Source organism: Mustela nigripes, chromosome 14 (assembly GCF_022355385.1).
Source record: "Mustela nigripes isolate SB6536 chromosome 14, MUSNIG.SB6536, whole genome shotgun sequence".
NCBI classification, from domain to species: Eukaryota; Metazoa; Chordata; class Mammalia; order Carnivora; family Mustelidae; genus Mustela; species Mustela nigripes.
In genome coordinates, this window is record NC_081570.1 from 84,722,165 (window position 1) to 84,745,315 (window position 23,151).

General features: G+C 39.3%; 1 protein-coding gene across 1 annotated transcript in view; it reads left to right on the forward strand.

Moving 5' to 3' along the window:
* The first annotated feature begins 3,781 nt into the window (after nt 1-3,781).
* Nucleotides 3,782-23,151, forward strand: part of PLPPR4 (phospholipid phosphatase related 4) — a 39,076-nt gene continuing 19,706 nt past the window's right edge. The window contains exon 1 of the mRNA XM_059375491.1: nt 3,782-4,371. Coding sequence (XP_059231474.1) covers nt 4,150-4,371 — 222 coding nt within the window. The 5' untranslated portion in view covers nt 3,782-4,149. The remainder of the gene's footprint in view (nt 4,372-23,151) is intronic.

The window sequence follows — 23,151 nt, forward strand, 5'->3', positions numbered from 1 at the left end:
ACTTAAAAAGTTTCTCCACAGAAATTACAACTGCATCCTAATTGTCTCCTTAGTAGTGTACATCTTAAGAGGTATTTATATGCTTGTAAAGGAAGGCAGTGTGTGTAGTAGCCCTTAAGATCATAGAGTTTGGAGGGGCCCCTGGGTGGCTTAGTTGGTTGGACATCTGACTCTTGATCTAAGCTCAGGTCTTGATCTCAGGGTTGTGAGTTCACACCCTGCATTGGGCTCCACATAGGCATGGAGCCTGGGGAAAAAAAAAATCAGTATATCAGTATATCAACATATCACAGAGCTTGGAGTAATCTACTAGATTCAAAATCTCAGGTAATTGTAGTTGTTGCCCTTGTGCACAATAACTAACCTTTCTGAGTCTCAGGTCCTGCAACCCAAAAATGTGAGCCAGTGTATGCAGTTATTAAAGTTGTTTTAAGATTTAAGCGAAGTTAACTGGTGCAAACATTTCTAACAGTGACTCATCTGTAGTGAGTATCATCTAAGTGCTTTCTATTGTTATGATTAATTTATTGTCCTGCACCTCTTTCCTTCCACCTGCATTAGACTTTGATTTCTGTGAGGGCAGGAGCCATATTTATTATTTTATCCAATGGGTATCCAGTAAGAAAAGTGCCTTCCAAGTAGTGGGGGAGGGGTTAATCAGGATTTGTAGGTTGAATGGATGGACAGTTGAATGGATGGACCAATCTGATAATGTCCCAAGGGTTTTCACATATATTGTCACATTTGAGCTCCCAAGTGGTCAGATGGGGCCAATATGTCTGTGATGTAATGTATTAAGAACCTGAAATGTTGGGAGACCCGGGTGGCTCAGTCAGTTAGGTCTCTGCTTTCGGCTTAGGTCATGATGTCATAATACCAGGGTCCCGGGATCCAGCCTGCTGGAGGCTACCTGCTCATGAGGGAGTCTGCTTCTTCCTTTCCCTCTGCCCCACCCTGCAACATGCTTGCTCACTCCCTTGCTCTCTCTGTCAAATAAATAAATAAATATTTTTTGAATTTTATTTATTTATTTATTTATTTATTTATTTATTTTTAAAGAAGAAACTGAAATGTGGCATGACTTGCTTGAAAGCAGATTTCAAATATAAATCCTGGGCTTGAGCTCTGGTCTCTGTCTCCAAATCTCATTCTCTTCTGGTTCAGTCTTTTATTTCTTAATGTTTTCCATCTCTGAATTGCATCTACAAGATTATTCTTTGATAGAGGGAAATAATTTGCCCTGTTCATTGCATTGTTTTGAACATCAAAAGTTAGAGTAGGTAAAATACATTACACTGTTACTCCAATATAAAGTTATTATTGTGTTTAGTATTGGGGAGATTGCAAAAGGTAGCTGCATTGTTTTGTGAAATGGTTTTAGAAGGGAAAGAAAATATTCTAAAAGAGATGGTAGAGAAGAAAAGAGAATCTGGTCAAGGGAGGGATAAAGGATTTACAATAAGAACTGAGCTTTGAATTCTGAAGCATTTCCTGATCCCAGACCATGTGGTCAGGTCACGCTGAGCCCACCTAGAGAGAAAAGGAATGTAACTTTCTAATGTTTCAATAATTTCTTGAATTACTGAGGTGTGGTCAGCATGCGTCTCTGGCATTTTATCACAGGTTTTCAGCTCTTGGCTAATGACATTAGGAACTGCAGTTTTAGCCTTCTGTTTTACCTCCCCTTCATATAGAAAAGCTGAGTTTCCTCGATGATAAATTCAGAAATTTTCTAACTTATTTTTTACCACTACCAAGAATTGCAAATTCTGTTGAGGTACTAAAAGAGTTGGAAAAAGGAAATCCCTACAGAAGAACTTTGGTAGAGATGAGAAGTATAATTGCTGATTAATAGCATGATGGTTGATTAACAATCATTGAACATTTAGTATGTGAAAGAAACTATTTTACATGGTTTTGTATGCATTGTTTTCTTTCTTTCTACCTATACCCCCACCCACCTCTATCATTTAATTTAAGTGATTGATTTATTTCTTCAACAAATGTTTACTGAGTGCCTATTTGCCAAGCTCAATTCCTGTTACTAGGTAAGACTTACTGACCTTTTAGAGATTATATTCTAATGGGACATAAAGTCAATAAAAGTCAATGAAAAATTGACGAATGAATACTTGATAAACTATCAGATAGTGACAAGGTCTGTATAGAAAAACAAAATAATATGTAAGAATAAAGAGTAAAAGAGGCCTGAAGTGATTAATGTTATCTAGGTGGAGTCACTGGTCCAGAAGAGTTTAAATTTGGGCAAAGGTATGAATTAAGTAAGAGGTTAAGCCATGCAATGTTGACAGAAGAGCATTCTGGGACAAAGAAACAGTGCGTGCAAAATCCGTGAAGTTGGGGAGGTTAGATTTTCTCCTGAGTGTGATGGAGAGCTCTTAGAGGGTTTGGGCAGAGGAGTGACACAACTGGATTTACTTTTCAGAAGATCATTCTGGCTCGTCCTGCATAGGAAACGGTTTATAGGTTACAGGACTAACATGAGTAGAAGCTGGCAGTCAGGAGGCTACTGTGTCAGTCCAAGGAAGAGATGGTGGTAGTTGTGGAGGGTGAGGAATGGGGCAAGTAGTCAGCTTTGGATAGTAACATGGTTCTCTTCTGATTACTTCCACTCTCTTGGTAAAATGAGTTGATGTCATTAGCTGAGAATGACAAGATTTGAAGAAAAAGAAAGTCTGAGTTGGTCCCCAGAGAGTGAGAAAGTGAACGGACTATGGAAAAATACTAGGACTGTGGGGTAAGCGGGTCCTGTTTGAAGTTTGTGGTCATCACTCTAATGTGAGACAACACCGCATGGTTGTGTGTTTTCCTCTACCCACCTTCAGTTTTTCTGGCAAGGGCAGAGAATCTCATTCAATTCGGGCTGGGATTTTGCTTTCTAGGTGTGGTGCATAGGGAGGCAGAACATGAAGGTTTGTACAATTGTGAGCTTTTGGTAAAATGAGGAGATAAGGTGCTATTGCCCGTGAAATGTGGACATTGGTGGATCAGTTTGTCTCCATGCTGCTAGATCTGCTGGAGTGTGCTGTGGACTGAATTTCTGGGCCCCTCAAAATTCTTAGGCAGAAATCCTAACCCCCAATGCGATGGTATTTGGAGGTGGGGGCATTTGAGTCATCATTGTTTAGATGAGGTCATGAGCGAACTGGAATTGAGGTGGAATGTCCGCATTGGCAGTCAGACACTTGAAATGGAGACCGTGAAGATATTGGGGCACGTGATCATGGGAGTGGGTTATCTTTATCAGCCTAATACAATTTATATAGTGTTTTATATTTGCTGGGTGTTTTTCTCCTCTGTATCACTTGACCTTGCTAGGTTGTCAGAATAATCGCACAGTTGAGACCAGCCAAGTTCACTGCCAGAAGGTGGAGGACTTATTCTAGATTGTTAATGTCTGAAGAGGTGCCTCCTATCACAGTTAAGACTGTGATGTTGGCTCTGTTCTGGAGGTGTGAAGGTGCGGGTAGAACAGGCCCTGGCCTCTGGGCGCAGTGAGGATGCCCACACACCAGCCTCCCTTGGTGCAGGGAACCCTCACCATTCCCAGACAGGTGATGGTGTTTATCAGCAGGAAGGTGTTGTAGGGGGCCGGGGAGTACCCTCGGCAGAGAATCCTCCCTCAAAAGGGGCGTTCTTTTCTGGATAACAGCCAGCAATCTGTAAGTTCCCACCAGGCCTACTTTTCAGTATGGGATCCAAGTTTTTAATTTCACGCAGGTAGAGGTCAGTGTTCATTCTGTGGGTCAGTGCGCAGGAGCCGGGCTTCCGCTCTTCAGCAATTCTTAAGTAAGCACCTCCAGCGGCTTAGGAGGCTTTCCAGGGGGGGAGACGTGGGTGTCTTAGCTTCTCAGCCTCGCTGCTGCAATATCCAGGGGTGCGTCTCCCCCTTTTCGATTCTTGACGTCAAGCTCCAACAGCGCGGAGCCTGGCAAGGGCGGTGGAGAGCAGAGGGAGGGTGGCAGGGAGGGGAAGCCATTGCAGCAACAGCTTGCAGGAGGGAGCTGGACGTCTCCCGGTGGAACAAAACCGGGAGCGGGGGCCGGAGTAAGGGGAGGAAGGGGACCTGCCCGTTCAGGGAGCCGCCGGGTTGCTGCAAAGAGGGGCGGGGAAAGGCGGGGGCGCTGCATGCAACGCTCTGGCTCCAGCGGTGCCCGCGGGGAATGTGACATCAGCGGCGCCGGGCGCTTGCGGCTGGAGAAGGCAGCTCGCCTGGGCTGCGCGGTGCACACCTCGCCCGGGGGAGGACGCGGACTCGGGCAGGCGGCCGGGATGTCGGCGAAGGAGAGGCCAAAGGGCAAAGTGATCAAGGACAGCGTGACCCTCTTGCCCTGCTTTTATTTCGTGGAGGTGAGTTGGTTCAGCTCTTTGGCATAATGCAGATCTTGAGGGCAGCTCGGGAGCGAATTCGGGTCCTGGACGGTGTTGGAGGCGCGGAGACTGTGCGGGGGTGCGCGCCGCTGCCCTAGATGCCCGACCCTCCCCCTTCCCCTAGGTTTCTCCGGAGCTCCCCCGAGTGTGCCTATGAGTGTCTGCCGGCCAGGAGTGACTATCACTGGTGGTGTCGCTGCTGGGTGGCCTACAGGGAAGAGATACCTGTGTGAGTGAGTGTGGGGCTAGTTCTCGGGCCCTCCGGGTCTGCTGGTGTGCAAAGCGTCCGTGGCCCACGGGGGCCATGATGCCAATATTTCGGGATTTGTGTTTTCAGTCTACGAATCCGTATCTAGAACTCTGTGAGCTTTCGGTAAGAAGAATTCAAATGCACACAGCCATGCTCAGAATGTATGAGGTCTGGAGATGTTTATAGAGCATTAGAATTACTGACTGCTTTATTCAACAACAACAACAACAACAACAAACATTCCCTTATTACAATTATTATGGTGCTCACGTCTGCTTCTAAAACTGGGTCTGCTTCTCTAGACATCAATCTATTGGCCCTTTTCCATGGCTAACAAAAATTATACATGTGTATACGTATGTATATATGTATGTATAATATTTTTAAAATATGTGACACCATCTGCTTTTGCATGATTTCTACATGTACATTTATTTTGTGCTGAGCAGTACTATAGATAAGCAATTAACATGCAGATGTAATCATAATGAACCTTTAATTTACCAAAATGCAGTATTTAAGAAAGGAACAATTTGTGGAAGGGTTAAAAAGATTGACAGGTACAGTGATTCCATGCACCGTGGTCCATTGCATTAGGAAGACATTTTTTAGGCAAGAGGTTTATTAAATCATAGGTAGAAAAGAGATACATTGGATAGGTTTGGAGACTTTAGATGGTTGTAGTCATAACATTATGTTCTGTAATTAAAACCTGGATTGCAACAGAGAGTGTTAGAGTGTTGATGAATTATAAATATCTTTCATTGGTTGTCTTTTCAGGCAAATATGGAGGTTTAGTACTTCCAAGTACAGATAGTAGATTCTGTATTTGATGATGGTGAAGCTTATCTATATTGAACGATAGGAACGATAGCCACTGCCTTGGAACTTGGGGGAAGGGACGTTGTCAGATTGTTCTTATACAGGACAGAATATTTGCAGATTTCTCTTAGGTGTCCCAAATTCTAAAACGGTTTCAGTTTTAAGAAAGATGTATGTGACTTGCATGAGTCTCAGAAAAATGATGGGTGACTCCTTCATCCATGACCTATAGGAAAGAGGAAAAAAAAAGAAAAAAAAAAGAGGTATTTTGTTTATTTAAAGTAATTAATTGATTAATTTGTTTTTATCCTTTCTCTTTCACAAGGGATTTTGAGGTCATGGTTTAGACAATTTTGTTGAAAGGTCATAGTTTCCATCAGAAAAATGTGGGCAGCAGAAGATTCCATGATGAAAAGGGAAAATAAATAGAAAGAAAATGGGATGCCTGACTTGAAGCTAAATCATGTCAAGCCACTTGTCGCATTGCTAAGCCACTGTGGTTTTATACTAAAGCACTTTCATTCATATCTGGACCATTTATGTGTTCTAGAAGGAATCAGTTCATTTCCGGGCTCCACCTCCAGGATGGAGCACACCTGAGGTCAGCTAGAATCTGACCGCATATGGACTGCAGCTGTATGGCTTCAAAGCAAATACTTTTATGAAAGAGGACAAACCAGAGAATTAAGTATATGTCTTTAGAGTCTATGTGTGAACTTTTGAAGGACCTTTCACAGGGGTACATACATATCCCTTAATCTAAAATTTTATAAGTAAAAATGCCTCATAATGCTTTTGAGATGTATCTCTAGGAACAAACATCTCACAAATGTCACTTCTTTTCCATGAGTGGAAATCACCCCAAATCATTACATTCCCTTTGACCCGTTCAGATAACCCGCTACAAATTCCTTAGCAGAGCAAGCTATAGAATAGCTTAAATACTTGAAGACCATGCATGGAGTCTGAATGAGCATTAATGGCATTATATCCTGGGGGTAACACAAAGTGAGAGCCACAAAAATCGGATTGCAAATTATCTCCCTGAAACTTCAATGCACTATGAACCACTAAAGAGCCTCTAGAAAATTGGAGAAGACATTAGTGCACCATTTATTTAAGGGGTTGACAGGATGCACTACCAAGCTTCTTTGGAGTGACTCATTTTGAAGCCAGTGAAAATGAGCTTTGTATTTCCTTTGGAGGATGAATAAATAGCAGGAATTAAGATGTCAGTAAAATGCCCTAGAATAATGACACTTTGTCTTACAACATGGTTTCCCAAGACCTTAGTAATTAAAACAGAAAAGTGAAACCTGAGTGAATCTTCCATCCCATATCAGCCCCAAAGCTCATATCTCAAGCCTTTCTATGTTACTTCAGGCAGTAATTTAAGCCCCTAGCCCCTCCCCAATTTCTAGAGGTGGTTTGGTTCCATAGCATTCCTGAAGTGGACCAATTTTGATGGACAGAATGGAAACAGTAACCAACAGAGTGCTATTTACAGTTCATACAGTAATAATTGCAACCAATTATGAAGCACCTAATAGCTACTAAGAATAAAGCAAGCTAAATGCTTTACCTGCACCATCTCATTTAGTTTTCAAAGGTTCTTTTTAAGAGAGACACTATTATTATCTATGTTTCAGAGAAGAAGAAACAGAAGCTCATGGAAACTGAACAGCTTGTCCAAGGTTTACAAAGTCAGGTCAGAGGTAGAGCTGGGTATGGATTCAGAGCATGTGCTCCTGGCACCCACTGTCTCTCTCGACACGCTGAAAGAATATTCACAGGGCAAAGTTACTGCCTATGGCCTCCCACTGGTAAACATAGAAATATGTAGTTTCAAGTAAGGCTACATCAACGAAGATGACAGTTTTGCCTGATAGCAGACCATCCTTCTCTGCTGAGTTCCTCCTTCACAGGATGCCTCTAGATGCAAGGGGTTGGTGGACAGGGTCCACTCCCCATACGGACTCAATAGTTAGCAGCTAGGGTCCCTTCAACAACTCCCCATGACCAGGTACGAAGAAAGAGTGGAGATGCTGGCAGTTCAAGTGCAGAATGTCAGAGGGTGGGGACTGTATCCTTGTGGGCACTAGGCTAAGTGGTTCAGCCACTAACAGTGAGTAATCTTGTCCCAGTTCACCACCAAACTCAACGTCAAACAAACATTAAATTAATGGATAGAATTCATTTCTCTCTCTCTCTCTCTTTTTTAAAGATTTTATTTATTTACCTGATAGAGATCACAAGTAGGCAGAGAGGCAGGCAGAGAGAGAGGAGGAAGCAGGCTCCTCGCTGAGCAAAAGCCCCATGCGGGACTCGATCTCAGGACCCTGAGATGATGACCTGAGCCAAAAGCAGAGGCTTAACCCACTGAGCCACCCCGGTGCCCCTAGAATTCATTTCTCTTACACCTTTGGTGTATGCTGCCAGTTGTCTGCTGATGAAGGGGCTTATGGCTGACAGTAATGAAATATATTAATAGTACATGGTGATGGAAAAAACACATGATGATTTTCAGCATGGTACCTCTATGATCTAGTTTATTAATTTGGTTTTGCCTTGTTCAACTCAAAAGGAACTCTCTGACAAGCACATCCAAGCCCTTATCAGTTTGGACAGAAAAGCAGGTTAAAAAGGAATGTTCCATTGAAGATAAGGTTTCTTTTGCCTTTAAAGTTCCAAAGCACTCTCCGGCTGATGGTTCTATCACTTTCAGTGGCAATTGCACTGGCAGCACACCTACACTTAGTGAAAGGTCTTGCAGGCTTAATAACCCAAAATTACGAGAGATGAGGTTGATTATCTGTGTGTCTAGTGCATTTCCTTTATACAAGGCATCATAATGGTTGTACCTGTGCTCAGACTCACCATTTTGTTCTCATTAGTCATCCTGTTCAAAGATAAGAGTTCACATCAACTCGGTAGGTAATATAAACAAATGACAAATACCCTTTAAGCCAAAAAGGCATAAATTCTTAATAAATAAATAGGAAAGAGCTTTTTTCATTTAAATGTTCTGTTTTATGACCTATATTTTTATTACTAATCTAATGTTTTTTTTATGGAGGTTGAAAGCTGTGTTTGACCAATATGCAAGGATATTTTTATAGGATTACAGAGATAGATGGTTGGAAATTCTTGTTTTTCTACACACACACACACACACACACACACCCCTGCACACACAGGCAGACACAAACCCAGGTCCAGGGAGAATATCATCTCTTGCCATTAAGCATCAAATAGCAGTATCTGAAAAATTCCAGATTCAGAATATTTTAAACACAATAAACTTGAAATCATACAGAAGGTGTTCACTAGTTTGAATGTTGGACTTAACAATGGCTATGTCTCGAGATTTTGTTAATGCAGGTTAATTACTGTAGGCTTGGTAACCAGACAGGGTGTTCCACAGTAAAAGCCCTTGTTTCTTGGTTGCCGTCTGACCTGGAGAACTTCCAAAAGCCTTTGTTTGAGCACAGATATCCCAGTTTGGTCAGTCTGAGCACCATACGCAGACATTCTGGTGTCCTGATAAAACATTAATTTGAATTTTGTTTTCTTCTCCCTGGAAAGTGTTCCCAGATTCTTAATCATAGCAAACCTGAAGTCACACGATTTCTGTTCTAGCTCGTGATCTGTGTGAAAATTATATAACTCATTGGATCTTCTCTCTGGGAAATATAGCTAGCTTATTTCTTTCTCCATAAACTTTGGCATCAGTAAGAAGTACAAAATCACATTTCTGCATTGCATGTACCAAAATAGTAGCTGGAGGCTTTTCCCTTTTCTGGGCGGCATGGTGAAGTAGTCTGCTCAAAGTAGTCCCACAAACCTGCCAACAGAGATGAGCTGACAAATTTTTCCTCCTCTTTTAGAGTCACAGTGTGCAAAGTCCTCTGGTGAATGAATAACAAGAAGGAAATAGAGAACAGATTCCCAAGTTTTAGAGAGACTAAATGAGGACATTTCCACAAATACCAAATATTGATAGGTATGCAGTACCTGCTTTGAGGAAATTCTGTGCTGTTTTAGGCACCATCACTATCCTACTGTCCACGGCCACATCACTCATAATGTTCTGTGGCCTACTTTTCTCTAATAGAAAGAAAAAGAAAAAAAAAGCATTTGGCTTCTACCAACCTCAGAGGAGACTAACGATAACAACGGCAATAATAATAATAAGTAGAAGAATCAATTTCAGTCCTCCTATATGTGACACACCCTGTCCCTACATTATCTTTAATGCTGAGAACTACCCTAGAACTAGCATTACTATTGTGTTGAGGCAGTACCAAGAAAGGATTATTATCCTTATGTTTTATATCAGCAAACTGGAGCTCAGAGAGCTAACTGTGGGGACGCACGGCAATGCAGTGAAGCAGCCGGGATCTGAGGGCTGGTGCCTCTCACTGTTGCACTGCCGTCACACTACTCCCCCTCACTCACACTCTACTCAATGGAACAGAGCAGTGGGTTGGGGACACCCGCCGCTACCACGCCCGGGCTAGCTTCATGGTGTCTGAAGGCAGGTCCTTGAAAGATACCTGGTCAGGGCTCCCTCTGAGTAGTGGGGTGAAATTTTTCTCTTTTATTCAGCTACTGAACGTGGGGCTTCGTTAGTGTTGTCTCCTACTCACAGAAAGGGATTTAATCCTGACCTGGAGGTATACATGACACGCTATCTGTCTGCCTCAGAAGGCGCTTCCTTTGGGACAGCCCAGGGCACCTATGAGACTCCTGTGGGGACCAAAGGAGCAGCAGGGATGGAGTGAGGAGTTGGAACTGAAATAAAGCTTAGAAAAGGAAAATCTGCAGGTCTGGGGAAGAAGGAATCCCAAAGAGATAACAGAAACAGAGAGAGGCCAGGCCATGGGGGAATTAGGAGAAGATGCTTGAGAAAATAGAAGGTAGATGTGAAGTGCATGTGAGGGGATGGGGATCCCGTGTGTGAACAAACCATGGAGATCCTTTAGGCATCCTGGTCGTCTCAACCGGCTTGTTAAATGCATAGCATTAGAGGCACAATTGTCAGTTTTTATGTCGGGAATGTATCACAGATACAGTGCACAGCAGATTTCCTGCCGGAGTATGTATACACACCAGGCTATTTTCAGGCAACCTCTCTTTAAAAAATAAATAAATAAATAAATAAGTAAATAAAATAAAATAAAATAAAAATTTAAAAAGTGAGGAAATGTTGTATTTCAGAGTTAAGTCTAATAAAATCCTGCACTCCAAGAACATCTGGCTTGGTTCCTCTATCACAGAGGAGAAAATTGTGCCTTGAAAAGGTTAATTGAGTTACCTAAAGGCACACTCTAGTTGAATATCAGATCGGAAATAGAACCTGAGTCTCCCATCTCCTGTTCCAGTGTTCAGTCCTAATTACTACTATTTCTAGAATTGCTCATATTAGAAAATGTCCCCCTGGATTATAACACTAAAAATACAGGTCATTCTAATTCTACATGTGAACAAATTGTGCTAGTTGTTTGAAAGTTGTATCTCGAGACCTAGGGTACATGTTTCATGACTTGGCATTGAATTAGTCAACATATTAAAGCAATTGTGAATGGATCTTCTGCTTTCCCAAATTGTTGGGCTCTTTGAAAAACATGGCTATAGCTAAAGACTGGAGTTTGGAAGTGGTATTTTTCTTTCTCATTGCCTAATTGCCCACCTATAATTTCACAATTGCTTCCTTTGACACGAGGTCTCTGACAGACAATAAAGATGAAACATTGAAGGAATAAGAATATAATTTACATCATTAGTAAAAAAAAATCCTGAATTTTCTATTATAATATATTGTAGTTTTTCACATACATTGTCTTTTTTGATCCTTTAAATACAACTGGGCAGTAGCAGTAGGTACTAACTCTTGTTCTACAAATGCAGTAACTGAGGCTCAAGGAGGTCCAAGAATATGCCTAAAACCCAAATAGTCCTATACGCCTATGTCGAAGTTTGTAAAAAAAAAAAAAAAAAAAGAGGTTTGTATTTAGATAGTGAAATGTCTATTTATGAGCATCTTAGCTTCTGTGGTTTCTTCTAGAATTAATTAGCTGAGAAATGTGAACAAAATGTTCCATAATTCCAATAATTCCAATAATTCCTCATGGTCAAGTGGATTTTGGAATATGGAAGCTAAGGACAGAAATGTTCTTTTTAACACAGTTAATGTGGAGGTGTTTTTCCTGTCAGTAATTAGACACGGAATCAATTGCCCTGTAGTTCCATTATTCTTTGGTTGTTTTCAAGTCACAAACATTTATGTTAATGCAACATAAGGGAGGATAATCGCTTCCTTATTTGCTGTCACAAGATGGCTTCTGTATATTTTTCCAGAACTGGCCTTAGGTCACTGAGGTATAAATTAAAGAGAGGGAAAAATTTGGAAATTAAAATCAAGGTATTTAGAGGAAAAGGTAAATGACAAATCAGTTTGTTTAACAGGCTGTTGTTTGGGAGTGGGAACATGGAACTATGTATGAATGTGGTATTTACACACCTCACCAAAATCCTGGGCTATTTAATTGCTTTGGTGGTAAAATGCCATTTTATAAAGTCCTAATCATGTTTCAGAAAGCGAGCCCACATGGGCAGAACCCCCAAGAGACCAATCTTACATGAAGTAGTCTCCAAAAAAAGGGTACTAAAATGAAGTACCAGGGTGTAATCTGTTTGTGTCTTCATGACAGTTCATTTATTCATTAAATAAATATTTATTGATTGCTTATTATGTGCCTTTTAAATTAGTGGAAATGATATAGAACCATTGCTGGCATATTTCCTAGTTCATAGGAGAGTTTCAGTAAATTTTCACTGGACGGATGGAATAAAACAGAACTAATATGAACATAAATTTGTCCTTAACTTTTTTTTTCAGCTAATGGAAATGTTTTTGTTTATAAAGTAAATGCTGATGAATATCCCATCAAATATGTTGCTCTGTCTCGTGAATTATTGAACAATGGAAGATTAAATCAATCTCCATGGTCAATAGGAGTCCTCAGTTCTTAAGTATACTTATACTCATTTTATGATGTAAGACATACCTATGCAGTTTTTGAGATTTCAGGGAGTGGTATTATTTAAAGAAGGAACTCGTCATTTTAATTTTCATAGATAACTCTTTAAGTTACATAAGGCACACATTCTAGCAAACTCTGGGCAAGTAACTTACTTCTCCAAGTCTCAGTATGCACATTTGTAAAATGGTGGAAATACTGTGGGCCCATTCATTTTTGTGACTCCTTGATTGTATACAAATTATACAATATGGCTAGCAATTTCTAATGGAAACTCAGTGCTTAGTAAATGAGTTTTCTCTTTCCCATTTGCCAACACCCTCCAACCCATCATCTCGTCTAAAGTAAAGTTTTCATGTGGCTTCAGACTTTACTAGATTCCCTGGAAAGGAGTTTATTTTCCTGATTTTTTTTTTTTTTTGTATCACACATTTTGGTATGTTTTATAATGTGCATACAATGATAAAGTAATCTGTTTCAAAATAAAAATACGTATAAATAAAAGCTTGTTGGATTGCATGCTCATTTTTTATTGATACAGGCACACACATACACACACACACACACAAAACACACATTCACAAAGTGGAAACCACTTGCTTTTAGTATCCTTACTTAACCTTGTCAGTGGGAGAAAATTCACATTCACTGAACATTTTCTATATGCTAGTACAACACTCTACTGCAGGTTTTTGTTCCAAGGATGTTGGTAGGTCCGTACTCTGTGAGACCGTGCCATTCAAATCATTTAGAATTCTGTGGTACTGTATATGAACTCAGCGGCAGCTATCCAGTGCAAAATACATATATTCTCATGTTTCATTTCAGCCATCTATGAGATAAATATATATACATTCTACAAGAAAAGATGAATCAAAGAATAATCTAATCTTTGGGAGTACGTATCCTCACTTGGGCTATTGGGATGAAATTCATTGAAAAATTTTTTTGAAACAGTTGGATACACACCAAAGAATTAAGTTTTTTCCTTTCTGTGTGATGATCTGGAAATGCTTGTATTGTAGCAACTGAGATTTGAGTGATTGAAACACAGCTTCCAATTATAAAGATTTGGGTTTAGATCATGAGTCTTCTCCAGGGGAAGACATCAAAGTACAGGCAACTCTCTGTTGTAAACTGTATACTGGAAAAAAAATTAACTTTTGAAACTTTTCTACTTTGGGTTCTCATTGGGTTTCTAGATTCCAGTTAAATTTAATAGATGTATGAAGAAATTTATTCAATGATGCTAGGTTCTTTGATATTTAAGTCTCATGTGTATATAGTTATTTCATGGATAATATTGGTTCTGGTGATTTTTTTAGATAGTTAGATCAGGAGATAGTTAAGATAATTTTTTTTTAAAACTCTAACCTCTAGAGCAATAGAAATAGCAGAGAGAAGGTAATAGGGTCTCAATAAATTTGTGTTGCATTAATGTCACATTGGTCAAGAAATCTATCAGTTACTGGAGATAGGGAAATAAAGACTATACTGGCCCTCAGCTTTGGTTTTAGCCTTGGCCTCAGTCTTCTCTGGCTGATTCCAAAGGCTAGTTGTCTTTCTAGTCCAGTTCAGAAACAAGGGAAGAGATCACTACCATATCACCCCGATATGTGTTCTAACATGTCCAAGAAGGGCCAAGTGCAATACCTGCCAGAAGATGCCTGTTCTCTGGGTTATAAAAGAATTCTACACACTGTCCATTCCAAAGCTTCCAGCCCACCTGACTCCACAGGCTCTGCGCCTTCCTCCATCACCACCCTTGCACTTTAAGATTGCAGAAGTCAACACAACAGAGGAGGAGAGATGGGTAATAAGAGATGACCCCAAGAAACACAAATACCTTTGTGAGCTGTGTTTTAGTCTCTCATCCTCTCCTGTGTTCTGTCTTCATTTTCCAGGCTGCATTAAAAACCATAATGAGGACAACAACTTCTAATCTAGACAGAGGCAGTTAAGCATAACAGAGGGGCAGACACTGAGCTTGGGCAGTGGGGCAGGGACCTCCCCTTCTTCAATGGCAAGATAGAGCCAGTTAGCTACACAGACCAGATGGTTGGGTTGCCAAAATCAGAGGCTGCTGAAATCTTGGCATATGAGCAAGGGTTAACCAAATCTGTAATGGATGGCTACTTCTTCTAATGGATGGGGAGGTTGCTTAAAAATGTCATCAGCTACAACAATGCTTAACGGTCCCTCCAGTTCAGAGACATTTCCATCCTACTGCGCCACCTTCTGAAGATCTGTGCATGGTACCAGGTGAAATTCTAGAAGGTCCGCCAAATGTGTGCGCACACACACATATATATACACATGCACACGCAAACATATGATTTCATTTATTCTTTGACTTTTGGTTCAAACTACTGACTTTCCCAGTTTTTTGTGTTGGTCAAGTAATTCAGTAGTAATTAGATTTATTTGTTTAAAACTTGAGTAATAAAATGTGCCTCTCTGCCAGATGTACTTGTATGTCACATCACATTGTATTTTGTGTGTATATTTACTCATCTGACTTTTTGATGCATGTCAAAATGAAACACATGATACAATTATACTTAATTTAATCACAGCTTTAAGATGTTAGAAAATAAAACCATAAGTGACTCTTAATCTCACAAAACAAACTGAGGGTTGCCGGGGGGAGGGGGTTTGGGAGAAGGGGGTGGGATTATGGACATTGGGGAGGGTATGTGATTTTGTGAGTGCTGTGAAGTGTGTAAACCTGGTGATTCACAGACCTGTACCCCTGGGGATAAAAATATATGTTTATCAAAAATAAAAAACTATAATAAAAAAAAAGATGTTAGAAAATAAAAGTTATTAATGTCCAGTCGCACATTAATATTTTACCTTCAATATTCCGCTTATATTCATTGATATCTTTCACAGATACTTTCAAGTAAATAAAATCCTTAGCAGTCTTGGAAAATCTTTAATCTTGAAGGTGGGCACATAATATGCATTTTAGTATGCATCTAAGTATGTAGGAGACAAGCTTGAAGGAGAGAATGGCTCACGAGACATTGTTAAATTCTTATCTAAAATAATGGATTAGAAATCCCTTTGCTAGATAATTGATAGGTCAAGTAAAATATATCAGCTACAAGTATACACTTAATAAATGTTAAGACTTAAATCAATTATTACATAGTAAAAAATATAAACTTTAATAGTACTTACATAAAATAGTTTAAATGATAAATTTGGTGCCTGAATTTAGTAAACAACTAAAAAATTTTTCAAATGACTGATGTATAGAATTCAATAATTTCTGTGTTTATAACAAAAAATTAGGTATCACTTTAGATCTCAAAATCAGAATTTTGGTTTTGTTACTCCACGTCTCAAAATGGCAGTAATTTTTAGTTAGATTTCATTTCCCTGACATTGCATGACAATATTTATTTATTTATTTATTTACTCCTATGTTGTTTTATATTAGGAAATATATATTGGACCCCAAATGTATTATGTATTTCCTTTGTAGGACCATTCAGGGGAAAATATGTATGCTTTCTCTACATGAATTAAATAATCCAAGTGATAGTCAAAATGTCATTTAATCTAAGTATATTAAAATTATAATTTTTTAAGAGATATCAAAAATACATGCATAATACCAATCACAGCAGAAATTATAGGGAGGCCTCCAGGGTACATAAAGCTAAAATGTACTTTATGTTTGTTTATTTTTTCTATTTCTCATTGTCTTTGTGAAGGCAAAGGTCAGAGGTGGAAATTTTTAGCAAAATGCAGGAAGTATAATGGTCACGAACATGAACACAGATGCTGGGTTTCTTGGAGTTTATAATCTAGCTAACCAGCTGTGTAATCTTGCACAAATCACGTCATCTGTCTTGGCTCAGTTCTCCCATCTGCGGGTATAATAATGGTACCTAATAATAGGAAGAGGCTTTATGAAGATTGAAAGAGTTCAGAAACGTAAACTACTTTAAGTGGCCCCTGGAAGTAGCATTAAATTGCTACTTGTACCCATTATTTTTTGAAGTCAGGTCTATGTTGTAAGGGAAATGAAATTACAACTCTAGAAAGATTTAAAAGCAATTACTTTTAACAATTGAGGTATGGGTCCCCAGCCTCAGGTCTTAGTGTCTAATTTGGTTTAAAGAACAAAATGCTTTCCAAGACAATGTACATACTTCATTGTCTACTTATGTAAGAGGAGCAAATCTCCAAAACCTGAGGTTAAAGCTGTGATTACAAAGCTTACTACCCCAAGCCTAATGCTGGATCAATATTCAGGTGATAAAACAGACATGTATTTTTATTTTAAACTTTACTATTTGAAGGGCTTAGTTTGAGTTTCTTGTCTTTTTCAGTGCTTAAAAAAATCATTATTAGAATTGTAGAAATTTACAATAGGAGCATGTTCTGTGAGATAAGTAGGCAAGGATCTTTTAACATGGGTATTTTTGTTTTATCATATTAGCCACACGACAAGAATTGTGTAAAACACTTAACATCTCTGTCTGAGCCAGCCATGTACGTATTTATTCTACATTGAGGCTACTGAGTATGTCCTTTGCTATACTAGGCCTGTGGGATAGAGACATGAATAAGACCATTTCTGTGTTCTCAAGGGTCATATCATTGAATAAAAGAGAAAAGTAGAAAACAACTGCCATCCCATATGGCAGTCGCTGCGACAGAGGCATTCATGAGGCCATCCCTGTGCAGCTAGAGAAAGGGATCCAAAGAAATCACTGAGGACAGGAAAGCATCTGGAGATTTAAGGGTGCCCCAATCCCTGGTATTTTATACTAGAAGTTATTTACGAGGAAAAAAAAAAGTGAAGATAAGAGCAGAAAACATCCAAGATATAATTAAGGGTTCTTAAGATATTACCCAAAAATAATAATAATAATATGATTACATTGGAGAAACTGCCCCGGGAAGAGCATTAAGACCTTGGAATATGAGATCGTTGAGAGCATGATTTGAAAGTGCCTAGGGCTTTTCACTCTTGCTGCCACTGTTGAAACCCCTCACACACACATGGCCATTTCTCGCCTCTGTCCTTATGTGGCATTTCTACGGAAGCCTGGGGCTCTTCTTTCCTGGAAAACACCGGACTAATGCCAGATGGCGACATGTGCCAGAGCGGCAGCAGGGTGGAGTGGAGCTTGTGCTTCTGGGAACTAAACAGATAAGGTTCCTTACTCGGGCATGGCACTGAAGAGCCAGGCACACTATTTAACGTATCTGGGGCAGGATCTTCTCTCAAAATTTATCTTACAATTCCCAAAGAGGTCATGAGTATTAAACTAGATAACTCGTGGGGAAATGCCTACGTAAAAGCCCAATAAAAGTTCTTTTCTTTTTAGATATGAATTACTATTCAATAAATATTACTTTTAGTAACTGGAAGTGAACTGAGCTGCAGAAAAGACAGGTAGTAGATTTGAGCACAAGAAGCTGTTTTCATGGGGTGCTTCGGTGGTTCTGAGGTGCTGAGCCTTCAGCTCAGGTCATGATCCCAGGGTCCTGGGATCAAGTCCCACATTGGGTTCCTTTCTTAGTGGGGAACCTGCTTCTCCCTCTGCCAGCCACTCCCCCTGCTTGTACTCTCTCTTGGTCTGTCAAATAAATAAATAATTTTTAAAAAAAGAATACATTTTCATATTTGGGGGCTAAAGAAGTTGATAGAGAAACTGTTTAAGAGTTAAGAAGTGGGTGACTTTTTTCAAACATCACATATTCTCTGCAACCCTTTTCCGCTTTGGCAGTCACAACCTTTATAGCAATGTTGAAGGGAAAGTAGGCTGAGAGTTATGAGCAAAGAAGTCGATGGCCTGTTTTCTGGACTTGGGCATCTGCGTAGGAATCTGGGTACTCCCGCTCACCAGCTTTGTGACCCCTGGACAATTCACATAACCGACATCTGCCTCAGTTTTCTCATCTGTAAATTGGGAATACCAATAGAAACTTTATAAGGTGTGGACTGAATGCAGAATCTGTTATAGACCTAGGCACAGTATCTGGCACCCACATCCCCAAAGCATATGCTACTGATTGTTAAGAAATCATTCAAGTTTTCCATTTAATTAATAGTAATGTCTTGATTTCTTTTGGTTAAATTTGGTAAACACGTACCGAATGCCTGAAACATTCAGAGCACTGTGTGAGATACACAGGTCTCAAGTAAGTTAACCTTTTTAAGTAGTTTTAAGTAGTTAATCTTAAGACTAGGGCTGGTGATATACAAAAAATTATAGTCCAAGGCAGACAAAAAGGTCCTATAATAGAATACATATGGAGTATGGAGTCAGAGTCTTCTGTTCTGAATGAAGATCATGGAGAAAGTTTCAGGGAGAAAAAAATCATGTCAACTTGACCTTCATGAGGACAATTTTTATGGGACATAAATGTGAAAATGTAATGTAAAACAGAGCCTAGAACATGCCTTTTGAGACATAAGTGTAATAGGAACATAGCGCGACAGTGGAAAGTAGGGATGGAGCAAAATTAAACAAGAAAGTAGATTAGGCGAGAATATAAAAGGTCATAAGTGCCATTCTAAAAAAAAAAATAATAGCACTTTATTTCGTTGTTAGTGAGACACTCTTAAAAGGCATGATCAGATATGAACTCTAGAAAAATCAGCCTAGGGTGCCTGCATGGCTCAGTTGGTTAAGCAACTGCCCTTGGCTTAGATCATGGTCCAGGATTCCAGGGATCAAGTTCTGCATCAGGCTCCCTGCTCAGCGGGGAGTCTGCTTCTCTCTCTGACCCTCTCCCCTTTCATGCTCTCCCTTTCTCATTCTCTCTCTCTCAAATAAATAAATAAAACCTTAAAGAAAGAAAGAAAGAAAAAGAGAAAGGCAGAAAGAAAGAAAAATCTGTCTAGAAATATCTTAGAGGATGAAATGACTCAAGTGGAGGACACAGGTAGCAGACCTAATACATTAGAGAGTAGTGACCATGTAAAAGAAACGAGTGAGATGTCTCCAAAATCATGCCAGCACATGGAGAATTCTAGAAGTAGATAACAATGCAAGCAGCCCCTCATTTCACTGAGAACAGATGAGGCCCAGAAAGGTGAAGCGACTTGCCCCAAATTCTAGAAGCTGGTAGAATAAATGAGGGGAGAAACTGACTTCTCCTGTCTCCGAAGCTGGCGTTGGTTTCATTCTCTCACACTGCCTTGTTTGAATTTGTATCTATGCATGCCATTTAAACCAGAGCCAGTTTATTTCTGAAAACTCATTTAGATACCTAGACCTAGAATGGTGTTGTAGACTCATTCATTCCTGACCATTTCCTTCCCTTAACTACCCTATACATGTCAGTGTGTTTTCTTATATTTTTGAGATTCATTGTAGTTTATCTAAATATGCTGCAATTAAGATAGTGATATATTCTTCTCCCACCCACTTAAGCCCCCATGTTGCATCACCACCTCTTAATCTCACAAAACAAATTGAGGGGTGCTGGGGGGAGGGGGTTTGGGAGAAGGGGGTGGGATTATGGACATTGGGTAGGGTATGTGCTTTGGTGAGTGCTGTGAAGTGTGTAAACCTGGTGATTCACAGACCGGTACCCCTGGGGATAAAATATATGTTTATAAGATAGTGATATAAACTATAAAGCCGTATACTGTACTATAGTATATATTATTAATTATCATTGCCAATATTTTAAGGAAACATTTATCTGGATTAACTACAAGGCAAAAATTACCAGAAATGTCATTAAATATTGCACTGTAGGAAGTAGAAAATTCTATCATCACTGTGTTGACCTATGACAACCTCCTTTGTGGCATAAGCTTTAGTAAAATTACATTAATCTGCTAATATTTCTCCTACTTTGAACTTGATTTCAGTATATTATACTACTATTTTAAATTTCACTTGTTATATGATTTGGGGATACTTTACCAGAATTGGTTCCCAGGCTCCCATTTAAACTTTTTATTAACAAAAAATAAATCAAATCAAATTAAATTTACTATTTACATTTTAAAATGTTCCTTTTTTTGTAGATTATCTCTTGCGTATGAGTGGTATGAATCTATCCAGTTACATTCTTTGACTTCTTGTGTCATTATTCATATCAAAAGCAAAGTAATTTCGTTCTGAAATTTCTTGTGCAAAAAAATTCTGAAATTTCTTGAGTGTGGTGTTGTTTAAATCCGAGGGTTGCTGGAGGGAAGGGGGATAGGAGAGATAAGGTGGCTGGGTGATGGACATTGGGGAGGGTATGTGCTAAGGTCTGAAAAAAAAATTTTTTTTTTAAACAATAAAATTTAAAAAATAATCATCCTGTATCGGTCCCATGCAGCTTTTCACCAGCAGCCTCGGCCCAGAATGGCATGTTACTCTTTTCTACAGCAACATTTTGATACCTAAGAGGCATCTCAGCTTTCATATTTCCAGAACAGAGCCTTAGATTTCTCCTACTCAAGCTTCTCCCAGCCTTCCTCCTTCCAATATATGATGCCACTGACCCGATTGCTCAAGCCTAGGGTCCTTGAAATCAGGGACCTTGATTCTTTTTCCTTCCAGGGCTAGACTGCCAATAAGTCCTGTCATTTCTGCCTCTAGAATCAGATCCAGATCTGGCAACTTCTCTACCTGTGTCCCTGTCTTGCCTGGCTTAGGTCAGGGGCCACGCCTCCACTAGTATGGAAGCTCCATGGGAGCAGGGAGTTTTCTGTCATGAACTGTCGTCTTCCTCACTCACGACCAGGGTCAGGCACACAGGACGTAGTCGATAAGTATTTGCTGAGTTTTGACGAGCCTTCTACATTTTCACCCTGCTTCTACTCTGGACCCACCACATCCATCCTCAACCCAACAGGCAGAGTGATGTCTGTAAGACCTATTCCAAGTCATATTAAACCTCTGCTTAAATTCTCCAAAGCATTTCCAAACGTACTTTGCCTAAAATATTAACTCAGCCCACAGCCTTCAGTCCTCTGCCAAGCGTGGCCCCAAATCCACCTCTCTGACTTTTCTTCTGTCACTGCTCCTTTTTGAGTCTGCTTTTCACCTAGGTTTTAGACGATGAGTTCTTTCTTGTCCCGTGAAATCTCTGCTTAAATGATACCTACTGAGGTAGGCCTTCCCAGATCTAGAAGAGCAATCCAGGCACTCAATTACTACAACCTGCCCTTTTATCTTTCTTAGAGCACACGTTCGTTCTCAGATTATAATTTTTAAATTGTTATCTGCCTTACTCAGTGAGAATGAGAACAAGGACTTTGGCTTGTTCCCAGGACGCTGAACAAGGCCCACTGCTAGCAGGTTCTCAGTAAATATTTGTTGAATAAATGAAAAAGGAACATTAATATTATATTTGTTAATTGGCTCTTTGCGGCTCTGATACCACCAGTTTAAGAGGATTTTGTAAGACTCTACATTCCTGATGGCCATGAAAGAGGAAAAGAATGGAACAGAATTATATTACTCTGGGCCAAGAGCAAAGAAAACTCTCCCAAATGAGAAAGAAAGCTTGTTCTCATGATCAACATGCTAAAAGCAAGTAAGTTATCTGACCTAGATAAAATGTCATGATAGATTCCATAAAATGTTTTGCTAAAATTGATACATTCCGTCGATTTGATTTTTTAAAAAGGCCTCAAGAAATCAATATTATCCAGCAAATGTAATCTTTTGAAACACATTTCTTTTGTTTGCCTTGTTTTCTAAAACTGTTGTAATTTACTCTTAAAAATTGCTTCTATTATTTTTAGTCACAAGTTTCTTAGCAGATGGTAATTATAAGGATCGATCTCTTTCTTTTTTTTTTTTTAAACTATTTTCCTAATCTTCAGGTAATTTCCCTCCTCTGTATTGCTACATAAAAAGAGCTAGTTCACACTTTTTCTTGGTTACAACATAAGTGGAGAATAAAATTCTTAATTCTTGCCTATATGGATCTTTTAAAATCTCTTTTAAAATCTCATTTTAAATGCATTTGAAAGATGTCTGTGCAATTTTATTATGTATATATATCAATGCTATATGTGTGCCCAAATTAGTGTGTACCATCTGTTAAAGTTCTTCCATTGAAAAAGAAGTTTTGTTGATGAATATTTCAAAAGATGAAGGATACCTCTGAATATAAGTATGTTAGGAGGAAGCATTGTAATCTAATTCATTGTTGTCTGGTAGTAAAATACACTATAGGACCACAATGTATAAAATTACTTTTTTCTCAAATATTATAAATATTTTTTCAAATCATTCTTTTTTAAAAGATATTTATTTATTTATTTATTTATTTGCCAGAGAGAGAGAGGCACAGCACAAGCAGGGGAAGTGGCAGGCAGAGGGAGAAGCAGGCTCCCAGCTGAGCAAGAAGCCCAATGCAGGACTTGACTTCAGGACCCTGGGATCATGACCCAAGCCGAAGACAGATGCTTACCCAGGCATACCCAAATCACTATTTCTTAAAAACAAATTAGAATACAAGGAGTAAAAGATATTTTAAAAATCCAGAGAAACAAACATCAAAAAGAAGAAAAATATGATTATTTTGAAAACAAATGAGGGTCTTGAAATATGTTTCTTTAGAACTGTAAAAACTATTAATACATGGGTAGAAAAACTGTGTCACTAGGAAAAATCTTGAAAGAAAGCTGATGTCTGAAATGACTAAAGTGCATAACAT